General features: G+C 41.3%; 1 protein-coding gene across 2 annotated transcripts in view; it reads right to left on the reverse strand.

Moving 5' to 3' along the window:
- Nucleotides 1-2: 2 nt before the first annotated feature.
- LOC109907104 (FYVE, RhoGEF and PH domain-containing protein 1) overlaps nt 3-13,700 on the reverse strand; it is a 151,343-nt gene continuing 137,645 nt past the window's right edge. For both annotated transcript variants that reach the window (XM_031804219.1, XM_031804220.1), the window contains exons 14-15: nt 10,223-10,369; nt 3-6,008 (exon numbers count right to left, since the gene is read on the reverse strand). In XM_031804219.1, the coding sequence (XP_031660079.1) occupies nt 5,739-6,008; nt 10,223-10,369 (417 nt within the window). In that variant the 3' untranslated portion in view covers nt 3-5,738. The remainder of the gene's footprint in view (nt 6,009-10,222; nt 10,370-13,700) is intronic.

The raw sequence follows: 13,700 nt of genomic DNA on the forward strand, positions 1-13,700 counted from the left end.
AATGACACATAGACCTGTAGTCTTCCTTTTATTGAATTTTTTAAAACTCATAAACATTTCATCGTTAACTTGCACAGATTTCATATGTATATCGACATACAATGGTACCCAGTGGCCTGCCACTAATATTATTATTAGTAATAAGAATAATCCTAATAATAATTATAATAACAGTGACACTCATTCCTATTGACAATAAAACATGTATACTGTTGTGTCATTCACGAAAAGAGGAAATAATTGTACCACATTATGACCTTTACACTCAGTGAGACTATAACACATTTCCAAAAGCTCTATTTGCATATTTTTGCCAATGTATTTTAGGTGTCCAGGCCGTTCTGGTTCACTGTAACAAGATGCTAAGATCCTCCTTTACCGTACTGACGGTTCATATCAGGGTGAGCTCAACAGAGACCGAGGGATGTGTTCCGAAATGGAAACCTATTCCCTACATAGTGCACAACATTTGACCAATGTGACAGAATTGTATGGGTGACCCAATGGGCCCTGGTCAACAGTAGTGCCCTATACTATATAGTGAACATGGTGCCTTTCAGACACAACCCTGGATGTTGATGAATAACAACAACATTAAAAGTAATGGCAGGCAGACTAGAGCAGAGCAGTGTACAGGGCCACTAAGCTGATGACAGGACGTTACTGTAAACACACCAGTCACTGCTTCTACCTGTCTGTCTGTATATCCCATTTACCGTCGAGGTACAGTAACAATCACACTCCAACATGTTTGTATAGACCCTGTAACACAGTTAAACTAACACACATGTAACGTGTCTGTTTACACATCTCCCGTCAGGGTTAAACTAACACACATGTAACGTGTCTGTTTACACATCTCCCGTCAGGGTTAAACTAACACACATGTAACTTGTGTGTATCCCATCATAGTTAAGGTAACAATCATGTAATAATAACAATAATAATAATTTATTAAATTTTATAGAATTTCAAAGCACTTCAAGATTAACATGTGACATGTGTGTACTGTATACACTTCCCCCATAGTTACGGTAACACCCATAGTTATGGTAACATCCATAGTTACAGTAACATCCATAGTTACGGTAACATCCATAGTTACAGTAACATCCATAGTTACAGTAACATCCATAGTTACAGTAACATCCATAGTTACAGTAACATCCATAGTTACGGTAACATCCATAGTTACAGTAACATCCATAGTTACAGTAACATGTAATGTGTGTAGCATGTTTGTATGTCTCATTATTATTTCACAGAATGTTCAAACAAGTTCATGTAGATGTCAATGAAAGACAATGTTTTTTAAAGTTTGTATATTGTAGTAAAGATGGTTGGTAAAATTCCCCAAACTTTGCAGATTCCTGATCTTCACACAAGGCACACAGCAGTTGTCCTTGAACGCGTGAGTACCTCTAGTCCTCTAGACTTTTACATTGTAACAAACAGAATCATGTCTTACAATACAGTTCAGTTCAGTGGAAGTATTGGGAAATGAATCCGTATAAATAAAACGTACTGTAGTGTATTCCAATGGCAATGTTGTGGAAAAACTGGAAAGGGAGCTAAATTGTAAAAAAAAATATATAAAAAAAATTAAAAAAAACAGAGCACAGGTATTTTTGGTACACAAACAAAAATCCAAATATAATCCGAATTCATGATTCAAGAACAGTCCAGGATTTATATAACTACTGAATATATTGTAGCATTGTTTTATTAGAGATTATTTCATTTGAATTTCGATTTTGTCTGAAGGTTCAATATTACCGGCTATCAGGCGAAATAAAACAATCCTTTGTAGTATAACCAATAAATGAATACAAATAATGAATAAAAAATATGGACTCATGTAACAGTAGAACTTTTGACCGTCCCCTCGCCCATAGCCGGGCGCGAATCAGGGACCCTCTGCACTCATCAATAACAGTCACCCACGAAGCATCGTTACCCATCGCTCCACAAAAGCTGCGACTCTTGCAGAGCAAAGGGGGAACAACTACTTCAAGGTCTCAGAGCAAGTGACGTCACCGATTGAAACGGTTTTTAGCGCCGCACCACCGCTAACTAATCTAGCCGTTACACTAAGAGCATCAATCGTATCGTAGTATCCCTAAGTGTACATTGGCAAAAGCAGAGGTAACATAAAACGGTGTTGACGGATTATGTCTAAGAAGCTATAAGACTGCACTGTAAGGCATGTTGTAGCTGTTACCATGGTAATGTAATGAGACAGGAAGTAGCTGTCCCAGCAAACTAATTTATATAAACTTTATCGACAGTATTGTTATGTGTGCAGACAGTCGTGGTCCTGTTGTCTGTGCTGTTTGTAGACAAGACTGACACTCATCAACACTATAGTGCAGATAGATAAAAGTAGGTCTGGCACTGCGATAATTCAACATGAACGTTCTTTCATAGAGGGGACGTGGGGATCAACGTAACCTAATGTATAGGTATTCAGATTTAAACCAACACTTTGAATCTGTGTTCTTGGCACATGAAGTGGGCGGGCCTGGTCTCAGACCTGTTTGTGCTGCTAACTCAAGAGTTGTCACAGAGTTGGGTTAGACAGCACAAACAGATCTGGGACCAGGCTAGGTACAGTAGAGGCTGGATGGACGGCAAGTCAAGCACACACTGGAATGTCAATATTTACACACGGCACCTTATATCTGGTCTTGTCTATCTGGCGTTATTATACTGTAGCTAAGCTACTGAATGTTTCTCTCAGGCAACAAAGAGCAACAATAACAAAACAATTGTTCAGCTGTAGTATAAAAAAAAAATATACCTTTGGAATTCATCGATCGACCAATCACCACGTTGAGTTACTAGTTTAGGGGTAAAAACAAAGACAACGTTTCTGTTTAGCCTGGTCCCAGATCTGTTGGTGCTGTCTTGCCAACTCCTTTGGATGTTTTTATGGATGAGTTGGCAAGACAGCACAAAAAGACCTGGTACCAGGCTAGTATCTATTCCCTTTACGTTATGTGAATTAACATCATCATTTTCAGATTAATACTGTAGTTAGTGGTCATTGAGAAGTTCTGGGATTTCCAAAAGTAGTTCAACCACGATAATTTGAAGTCCAATCTAGACAGCACCAACATGACAGCAATGACACATGTAGACTTACATCTCACCCACAAAACTGGGCCGAGAGGAGAATAAATTATATTTACAATGCAAATGCATGTAAAAAAAAACTATTTTCAAACCTACATAAACAACCCAGATTCATTAAAACATCTAAAATATTCAACTCTATTTTTGCTGTTTCATATATACTGTATCATTCTCTGTATTAACTAGTCAAACTCTCTCATAAAGTCACATACCACTGGTTAGAATGATACAAACAGAAGCCATTTCTGAAATCTCTTAGTCTCCCCCTTCCCCGCCTCTCTCTCTCTCTCTCTCACGCTCTCTCTCTCTCTCTCTCTCACTCTCTCTCTCTCTCTATCTCTCTCTCTCTCTCTCTCTCTCACTCTCTCTCTCTCTCTCTCACGCTCTCTCTCTCCCTCTCTCTCTCTCTCTCTCTCTCTCTCTCTCACGCTCTCTCTCTCTCTCTCACGCTCTCTCTCTCCCTCTCTCTCTCCCTCTCTCTCTCTCTCTCTCTCTCTCTATTGTAAATCTGTCAACACAACATGCTTTCTCACTCAACAGCACAACCACATCCCAATGTACTGTAGCCTAAACAGATCGGTGGAGATTGGGAAGTCGTTGTCAATGTCTCTAATAAGGGCTCCATTAGTACAATATTATAAATACATCTCTGACATGAGAAGCTCCAGCTATATTACCATGTTTTAGAAAGATAAATGATTTTATGGACAGTGGTGTATTTCATCAGTCTTTCTATACCTCCTCACCCTGTCTCTTCCAGAGACAAACAGGCGATAACTAATTCCCTGCTTTTTGCAGCCGCTCTTACTGTAATACTGTCTGTCTCCACCAGGTGGCAGAGGGGTGTGTTATAACACAGTGTAATACTGTCTGTCTCCACCAGGTGGCAGAGGGGTGTGTTATAACACTTGTCAAGATATTGGGACCGATGTCTTAATTTTTTTTTACAAAATTAAGCGTTCAGTTTTAGGGAGTCAGAAAGATTCTGCAAGTCAGGAACTAAATACATGCTTTTTAATAAAGAATGCATTCAGTTATAGACGGGTTCAACGCCTCTATTCATCAGTGGGCCCTTGGCTCTAGAGATAACATGGGCATCGAGGGATTTAAAAGGTTAGAAAACACTGTGTCTAATTGTCAAAAGTGAGAAACGGGCCAGAAACGTAACTTTTTCAATTGGAGTCAAACCTCTAAAAATAATATATATATATATATATTTTTATCTTCTTTTAATAGTCGTTACATGTGGTAATGTAACAGCATCTTCTTTCCACACTCTACGTACAAAACAACTAGCCCCCGTACAAGAACTAAGCAAACCATTTTCCATAAAAAGGGACAGTTTCAAATTGGGGAATTCTATATTCTAAATTCTATACAGCCGGACCCGACGAGAGAGAGTGCTTGAGGAGGAAGGATACTACTTGGTGACTGTAAGACTGTAACACATCCCCCCCAGAGTAGATGTGAAAGGCTATACAGATGGTGGATCTTCATTTGATCACTCTTTTGTGCAAACTTGTAGTATATTCAAGGTTTAAAAAACACTTCTAAGGTTTGTTTGTTTGTACACTTTAAAATTTCAGACTTGATTTGGCGTAACAATTTTCATTATCAACCCCTACTAAAAAAAAGGTTCATTTATTATAATCCACATATTAATTCACATTTCCTGTTGCTGCAGGATTCCAGCTGTAGCAAACTGTCTCATATTATGATCCTCCATCTGTAGCTTAACATCCCCAGGAGCAGACTCGGGAGCGAGCAGTTGTAGCAGGCAGCCATATCGTTTCCTCTTCTCTTCAGCCAAAGGGCCAGGGATTCAGGGACAATCTCTGTCCGTCCCTCCGTCCAGGGGTCAGTTAGCCCTCAGTCCATCATTATATTCCAACACTGTCCAGCCCTTCAGGAATCATCTCATTGCATTAGGAAGAAAGTAACAGATAGGATAGGATTACAATCACCATCACCATCCAAACAACAGCCATTTCACATTGAGGAACAGACACAGAAACACAGCTGTAGGGTATAATCAGCTTTCTACTTCCTTCTGTGGAGAGTTACACACGTTCAGAACCATAGAACACTCAGAACCATAGAACCCTAGAACACTCAGAACCCTAGAACACTCAGACAGCATAGTAACCACTCAATGTTCTAAACATGACATCATCAACATGGATTTTGGCAGAGGAAAATGGTACGGAGGAGGATGTCTGTTCTGTGCTCAGAATGAAAGGATGTAAAATCACTATGACACACTAATCTTCATGTAATGTATTTCTTCTGAAGGGAGAAGGGGAGCAACACTTTACTTCGACTGGCATTGTTTCGTTATTGCAAACACTGGTTCACTAATGAGACGATGAGCAATACACTGACTGAAAGAAACGGACCTGCAGATTATCATGCAACTGACTGATCACTGACATTAAATACAGAGAGGTGTGTGTCTGTGTGTCTGTAAATGTGTGTGTGTGTGTGTGTGTTTGTAAGTTTTAGACTGTGCGTATGTGCTGCTCATGATCTGTACAGTTTGTAGTTTGTAGTTTTCATGTGTACACAGCAGATGATCTAATACTGATTTTATGCCTTCTAACCAATCACGTATTTTCTCCCGAGGTTGCAGTCTCCTCCCCTTCCTCCTCTAGGGTCTCTATGATTGAACCGTGAGCCTGTAGCTCCTCCCCTCTCCCTGCACGTGATAGGACCTCTGTCCAGCGGCGCTGTAGCTCCTCCCCGTCGGCGCTGAAGTAGAGCGTAAGGTGTGATTGGCTGATTTTGAAGGCAAAGCGGCGTTCCAGGCGGTCACATGACTCAGGAAGGGAGACCTCGAAGCCAATCAGAGGGACAGAGCGCTGGGCTTTCACATCCTGAAGAAGGAGGAGGGTAAACACAGAAAGGAAACGGTCAGAATTAGAATCACTTTCTCTTTCCAGAGGAGACTTAATTCAGGATGTTCAGTGGAAGATAAATATATATGTACAAAGCACATAGCTAAGCTTCTCACACATCTCATCTCACCTGAGGAGTATATGTAGAGCTCCAGTGGTTCATTATCTGAGTCTATCAGCGGTCCATCAACGGTCTATCAATGGTCTATCAGCGGTCTATCAGCGGTCTATCAACGGTCTATCAGCGGTCCATCAACAGTCTATCAGCGGTCCATCAACGGTCTATCAGCGGTCTATCAGCGGTCTATCAACGGTCTATCAGCGGTCTATCAACGGTCTATCAGCGGTCTATCAACAGTCTATCAGCGGTCTATCAGCGGTCTATCAGCGGTCTATCAACGGTCTATCAGCGGTCTATCAACAGTCTATCAGCGGTCTATCAGCGGTCTATCAGCGGTCTATCAACAGTCTATCAGTGGTCTATCAGCGGTCTATCAACGGTCTATCAGCGGTCTATCAACGGTCTATCAGCGGTCTATCAGCGGTCTATCAACGGTTTATCAGCGGTCTATCAGCGGTCTATCAACGGTCTATCAGCGGTCTAACAATAGTCTATCAGCGGTCTATCAACGGTTTATCAGCGGTCTATCAACGGTTTATCAGCGGTCTATCAGCAGTCTATCAGCGGTCTATCAGCAGTCTATCAACGGTCTATCAGCGGTCTATCAACAGTCTATCAGCGATCTATCAACGGTCTATCAGCGGTCTATCAGCGGTCTATCAACGGTCTATCAGCGGTCTATCAGCGGTCTATCAACGGTCTATCAGCGGTCTAACAACAGCCTATCAGCGGTCTTTCAACGGTCTATAAGCGGTCTATCAATGGTCTATCAGCGGTCTAACAATAGTCTATCAGCGGTCTATCAGCGGTCTATCAGCGGTCTATCAACGGTCTATCAGCGGTCTATCAGCGGTCTATCAACGGTCTATCAGCGGTCTATCAGCGGTCTATCAGCGGTCTATCAACAGTCTATCAACAGTCTATCAGCGGTCCATCAACGGTCTATCAGCGGGTCTATCAACAGTCTATCAGCGGTCTATCAACAGTCTATCAACAGTCTATCAGCGGTCTATCAGTGGTCTATCAGCGGTCTATCAACAGTCTATCAGCGGTCTATCAACGGTCTATCAGCGGTCTATCAGCGGTCTATCAACGGTCTATCAGCGGTCTATCAGCAGTCTATCAGCGGTTTATCAGCGGTCTATCAACGGTCTAACAGCGGTCTATCAGCGGTCTATCAGCGGTCTATCAGCAGTCTATCAACGGTCTAACAACGGTCTATCAACGGTCTATCAGCGGTCTATCAACAGTCTATCAGCAGTCTATCAGCGGTCTATCAACAGTATATCAGCGGTCTATCAACAGTCTATCAGCGATCTATCAACGGTCTATCAGCGGTCTATCAGCGGTCTATCAGCGGTCTATCAGCGGTCTATCAGGGGTCTAACAACAGTCTATCAGCGGTCTATCAACAGTCTATCAGCGGTCTATCAACAGTCTATCAGCGGTCTATCAACAGTCTATCAGCGGTCTATCAACGGTCTATCAGCGGTCTATCAGCGGTCTATCAGGGGTCTAACAACAGTCTATCAGCGGTCTATCAACAGTCTATCAGCGGTCTATCAACACTCTATCAACAGTCTGTCAACGGTCTATCAGCGCTCTATCAACAGTCTATCAGCGGTCTATCAACGGTCTATCAGCGGTCTATCAGCGGTCTATCAGCGGTCTATCAACAGTCTATCAACAGTCTATCAGCGGTCCATCAACGGTCTATCAGCGGGTCTATCAACAGTCTATCAGCGGTCTATCAACAGTCTATCAACAGTCTATCAGCGGTCTATCAGTGGTCTATCAGCGGTCTATCAACAGTCTATCAGCGGTCTATCAACGGTCTATCAGCGGTCTATCAGCGGTCTATCAACGGTCTATCAGCGGTCTATCAGCAGTCTATCAGCGGTTTATCAGCGGTCTATCAACGGTCTAACAGCGGTCTATCAGCGGTCTATCAGCGGTCTATCAGCAGTCTATCAACGGTCTAACAACGGTCTATCAACGGTCTATCAGCGGTCTATCAACAGTCTATCAGCAGTCTATCAGCGGTCTATCAACAGTATATCAGCGGTCTATCAACAGTCTATCAGCGATCTATCAACGGTCTATCAGCGGTCTATCAGCGGTCTATCAGCGGTCTATCAGCGGTCTATCAGGGGTCTAACAACAGTCTATCAGCGGTCTATCAACAGTCTATCAGCGGTCTATCAACAGTCTATCAGCGGTCTATCAACAGTCTATCAGCGGTCTATCAACGGTCTATCAGCGGTCTATCAGCGGTCTATCAGGGGTCTAACAACAGTCTATCAGCGGTCTATCAACAGTCTATCAGCGGTCTATCAACACTCTATCAACAGTCTGTCAACGGTCTATCAGCGCTCTATCAACAGTCTATCAGCGGTCTATCAACGGTCTATCAGTGGTCTATCAACAGTCTATCAGCGGTCTATCAACAGTCTATCAACGGTCTATCAGCGGTCTATCAATAGTCTATCAGCGGTCTATCAACAGTCTATCAGCAGTCTATCAGCGGTCTATCAACGGTCTAACAATAGTCTATCAGTGGTCTAACAATAGTCTATCAGTGGTCTAACAATAGTCTATCAGCGGTCTAACAACAGTCTATCAGCGGTCTATCAACAGTCTATCAACGGTCTATCAGCGGTCTATCAACAGTCTATCAGCGGTCTAACAATAGTCTATCAGCGGTCTATCATCGGTCTATCAACGGTCTAACAATAGTCTATCAGTGGTCTAACAATAGTCTATCAGTGGTCTAACAATAGTCTATCGGTGGTCTAACAACAGTCTATCAACGGTCTATCAGCGGTCTATCAACAGTCTAGCAACGGTCTATCAGCGGTCTATCAACAGTCTATCAGCGGTCTATCAGCGGTCTATCAGCGGTCTATCAACGGTCTATCAGCGGTCTATCAGCGGTCTATCAACGGTCTATCAGCGTTAATAGGGGTGTTATAACAGGTTAATAGGGGCTAATAACAGGTTAATAGGGGTGTTATAACAGGGTAATAGGGGCTTATAACAGGTTAATAGGGGTGTAATAACAGGTTAATATGGGTGTAATAACAGGTTAATAGGGGCTAATAACAGGTTAATAGGGGGCTTATAACATGTTAATAGGGGCTAATAACAGGTTAATAGGGGTGTTATAACAGGTTAATAGGGGCTAATAACAGGTTAATAGGGGTGTTATAACAGGTTAATAGGGGTGTTATAACAGGTTAATAGGGGCTAATAACAGGTTAATAGGGGTGTTATAACAGGTTAATAGGGGTGTAATAACAGGTTAATAGGGGTGTTATAACAGGTTAATAGGGGTGTTATAACAGGTTAATAGGGGGCTTATAACATGTTAATAGGGGCTAATAACAGGTTAATAGGGGCTTATAACAGGTTAATAGGGGCTAATAACAGGTTAATAGGGGCTAATAACAGGTTAATAGGGGTGTTATAACAGGTTAATATGGGTGTTATAACAGGTTAATAGGGGTGTAATAACAGGTTAATAGGGGTGTTATAACAGGTTAATAGGGGGCGTATAACAGGTTAATAGGGGTGTTATAACAGGTTAATAGGGGTGTTATAACAGGTTAATAGGGGTGTAATAACAGGTTAATAGGGGTGTAATAACAGGTTAATAGGGGTGTTATAACAGGTTAATAGGGGTGTTATAACAGGTTAATAGGGGGCTTATAACAGGTTAATAGGGGTGTTATAACAGGTTAATAGGGGTGTTATAACAGGTTAATAGGGGTGTAATAACAGGTTAATATGGGTGTAATAACAGGTTAATAGGGGCTAATAACAGGTTAATAGGGGTGTTATAACAGGTTAATAGGGGGCTTATAACAGGTTAATAGGGGCTAATAACAGGTTAATAGGGGTGTAATAACAGGTTAATAGGGGTGTAATAACAGGTTAATAGGGGCTAATAACAGGTTAATAGGGGTGTTATAACAGGTTAATAGGGGTGTAATAACAGGTTAATAGGGGCTAATAACAGGTTAATAGGGGTGTTATAACAGGTTAATAGGGGTGTTATAACAGGTCATCTCACCTGAGGAGCACCGTATATGTACAGCACCAGTGGTTCATTCTCTGGGATGACAAACCAGGCTTTCTGCCAGCCTCTGCCTGCTCCCTTCTCCATGTGGTGGAGGAAGCTACACATCACACTGTTCTCTGCTGCCACCGATGCCTGTTTCTGTAGAACACACACACACACACACAGCATTACAGAACACCATGTTTCATTAGATATGACACACACACACAGCATTACAGAACACCCTGTTTCATTAGATATGACACACACAAACACCAGTATACTACATTACTCCTGTCTTTTACTTCTCAACTACAGTTAAAAAATTTAGAAAAGTATTTGACATAAATGCATGTCCTTGGTATAACTTTTGGTAATGTGTTTGACCAAGGTCTTCAGTCAGGACTCACACCTTCAGCAGAACCTTCTGACGTGTCTGTTTTTATAGAGGTTCTGTTATCTTACCTATATATACTATCTCTGGCCTCTCCTTTAACCGTTCTACAGCAGTCAGGACTTCTGAAGTGTCTGTTTTTATAGAGGTTCTGTTATCTTACCTATATATACTATCTCTGGCCTCTCCTTTAACCATTCTACAGCAGTCAGGACTTCTGAAGTGTCTGTTTTTATAGAGGTTCTGTTATCTTACCTATATATACTATCTCTGGCCTCTCCTTTAACCGTTCTACAGCAGTCAGGACTTCTGAAGTGTCTGTTTTTATAGAGGTTCTGTTATCTTACCTATATATACTATCTCTGGCCTCTCCTTTAACCGTTCTACAGCAGTCAGGACTTCTGAAGTGTCTGTTTTTATAGAGGTTCTGTTATCTTACCTATATATACTAATCTCTGGTCTCTCCTTTAACCGTTCTACAGCAGTCAGGACTTCTGAAGTGTCTGTTTTTATAGAGGTTCTGTTATCTTACCTATATATACTATCTCTGGCCTCTCCTTTAACCGTTCTACAGCAGTCAGGACTTCTGAAGTGTCTGTTTTTATAGAGGTTCTGTTATCTTACCTATATATACTATCTCTGGCCTCTCCTTTAACCGTTCTACAGCAGTCAGGACTTCTGAAGTGTCTGTTTTTATAGAGGTTCTGTTATCTTACCTATATATACTATCTCTGGCCTCTCCTTTAACCGTTCTACAGCAGTCAGGACTTCTGAAGTGTCTGTTTTTATAGAGGTTCTGTTATCTTACCTATATATACTATCTCTGGCCTCTCCTTTAACCGTTCTACAGCAGTCAGGACTTCTGAAGTGTCTGTTTTTATAGAGGTTCTGTTATCTTACCTATATATACTATCTCTGGCCTCTCCTTTAACCGTTCTACAGCAGTCAGGACTTCTGAAGTGTCTGTTTTTTATAGAGGTTCTGTTATCTTACCTATATATACTATCTCTGGCCTCTCCTTTAACCGTTCTACAGCAGTCAGGACTTCTGAAGTGTCTGTTTTTATAGAGGTTCTGTTATCTTACCTATATATACTATCTCTGGCCTCTCCTTTAACCGTTCTACAGCAGTCAGGACTTCTGAAGTGTCTGTTTTTATAGAGGTTCTGTTATCTTACCTATATATACTATCTCTGGCCTCTCCTTTAACCATTCTACAGCAGTCAGGACTTCTGAAGTGTCTGTTTTTATAGAGGTTCTGTTATCTTACCTATATATACTATCTCTGGCCTCTCCTTTAACCGTTCTACAGCAGTCAGGACTTCTGAAGTGTCTGTTTTTATAGAGGTTCTGTTATCTTACCTATATATACTATCTCTGGCCTCTCCTTTAACCGTTCTACAGCAGTCAGGACTTCTGAGGTGTCTGTTTTTATAGAGGTTCTGTTATCTTACCTATATATACTATCTCTGGCCTCTCCTTTAACCGTTCTACAGCAGTCAGGACTTCTGAAGTGTCTGTTTTTATAGAGGTTCTGTTATCTTACCTATATATACTAATCTCTGGTCTCTCCTTTAACCGTTCTACAGCAGTCAGGACTTCTGAAGTGTCTGTTTTTATAGAGGTTCTGTTATCTTACCTATATATACTATCTCTGGCCTCTCCTTTAACCGTTCTACAGCAGTCAGGACTTCTGAAGTGTCTGTTTTATAGAGGTTCTGTTATCTTACCTATATATACTATCTCTGGCCTCTCCTTTAACCGTTCTACAGCAGTCAGGACTTCTGAAGTGTCTGTTTTTATAGAGGTTCTGTTATCTTACCTATATATACTATCTCTGGCCTCTCCTTTAACCGTTCTACAGCAGTCAGGACTTCTGAACTGTCTGTTTTTATAGAGGTTCTGTTATCTTACCTATATATACTATCTCTGGCCTCTCCTTTAAACCGTTCTACAGCAGTCAGGACTTCTGAAGTGTCTGTTTTTATAGAGGTTCTGTTATCTTACCTATATATACTATCTCTGGCCTCTCCTTTAACCGTTCTACAGCAGTCAGGACTTCTGAACTGTCTGTTTTTATAGAGGTTCTGTTATCTTACCTATATATACTATCTCTGGCCTCTCCTTTAACCGTTCTACAGCAGTCAGGACTTCTGAAGTGTCTGTTTTTATAGAGGTTCTGTTATCTTACCTATATATACTATCTCTGGTCTCTCCTTTAACCGTTCTACAGCAGTCAGGACTTCTGAAGTGTCTGTTTTTATAGAGGTTCTGTTATCTTACCTATATATACTATCTCTGGCCTCTCCTTTAACCGTTCTACAGCAGTCAGGACTTCTGAAGTGTCTGTTTTTATAGAGGTTCTGTTATCTTACCTATATATACTATCTCTGGCCTCTCCTTTAACCGTTCTACAGCAGTCAGGACTTCTGAAGTGTCTGTTTTTATAGAGGTTCTGTTATCTTACCTATATATACTATCTCTGGCCTCTCCTTTAACCGTTCTACAGCAGTCAGGACTTCTGAAGTGTCTGTTTTTATAGAGGTTCTGTTATCTTACCTATATATACTATCTCTGGCCTCTCCTTTAACCGTTCTACAGCAGTCAGGACTTCTGAAGTGTCTGTTTTTATAGAGGTTCTGTTATCTTACCTATATATACTATCTCTGGCCTCTCCTTTAACCGTTCTACAGCAGTCAGGACATCTGAAGTGTCTGTTTTTATAGAGGTTCTGTTATCTTACCTATATATACTATCTCTGGCCTCTCCTTTAACCATTCTACAGCAGTCAGGACTTCTGAAGTGTCTGTTTTTATAGAGGTTCTGTTATCTTACCTATATATACTATCTCTGGCCTCTCCTTTAACCGTTCTACAGCAGTCAGGACTTCTGAAGTGTCTGTTTTTATAGAGGTTCTGTTATCTTACCTATATATACTATCTCTGGCCTCTCCTTTAACCGTTCTACAGCAGTCAGGACTTCTGAGGTGTCTGTTTTTATAGAGGTTCTGTTATCTTACCTATATATACTATCTCTGGCCTCTCCTTTAACCGTTCTACAGCAGTCAGGACTTCTGAAGTGTCTGTTTTTATAGAGG

Source organism: Oncorhynchus kisutch, linkage group LG24 (assembly GCF_002021735.2).
Source record: "Oncorhynchus kisutch isolate 150728-3 linkage group LG24, Okis_V2, whole genome shotgun sequence".
In the NCBI taxonomy this organism is placed as follows: domain Eukaryota; kingdom Metazoa; phylum Chordata; class Actinopteri; order Salmoniformes; family Salmonidae; genus Oncorhynchus; species Oncorhynchus kisutch.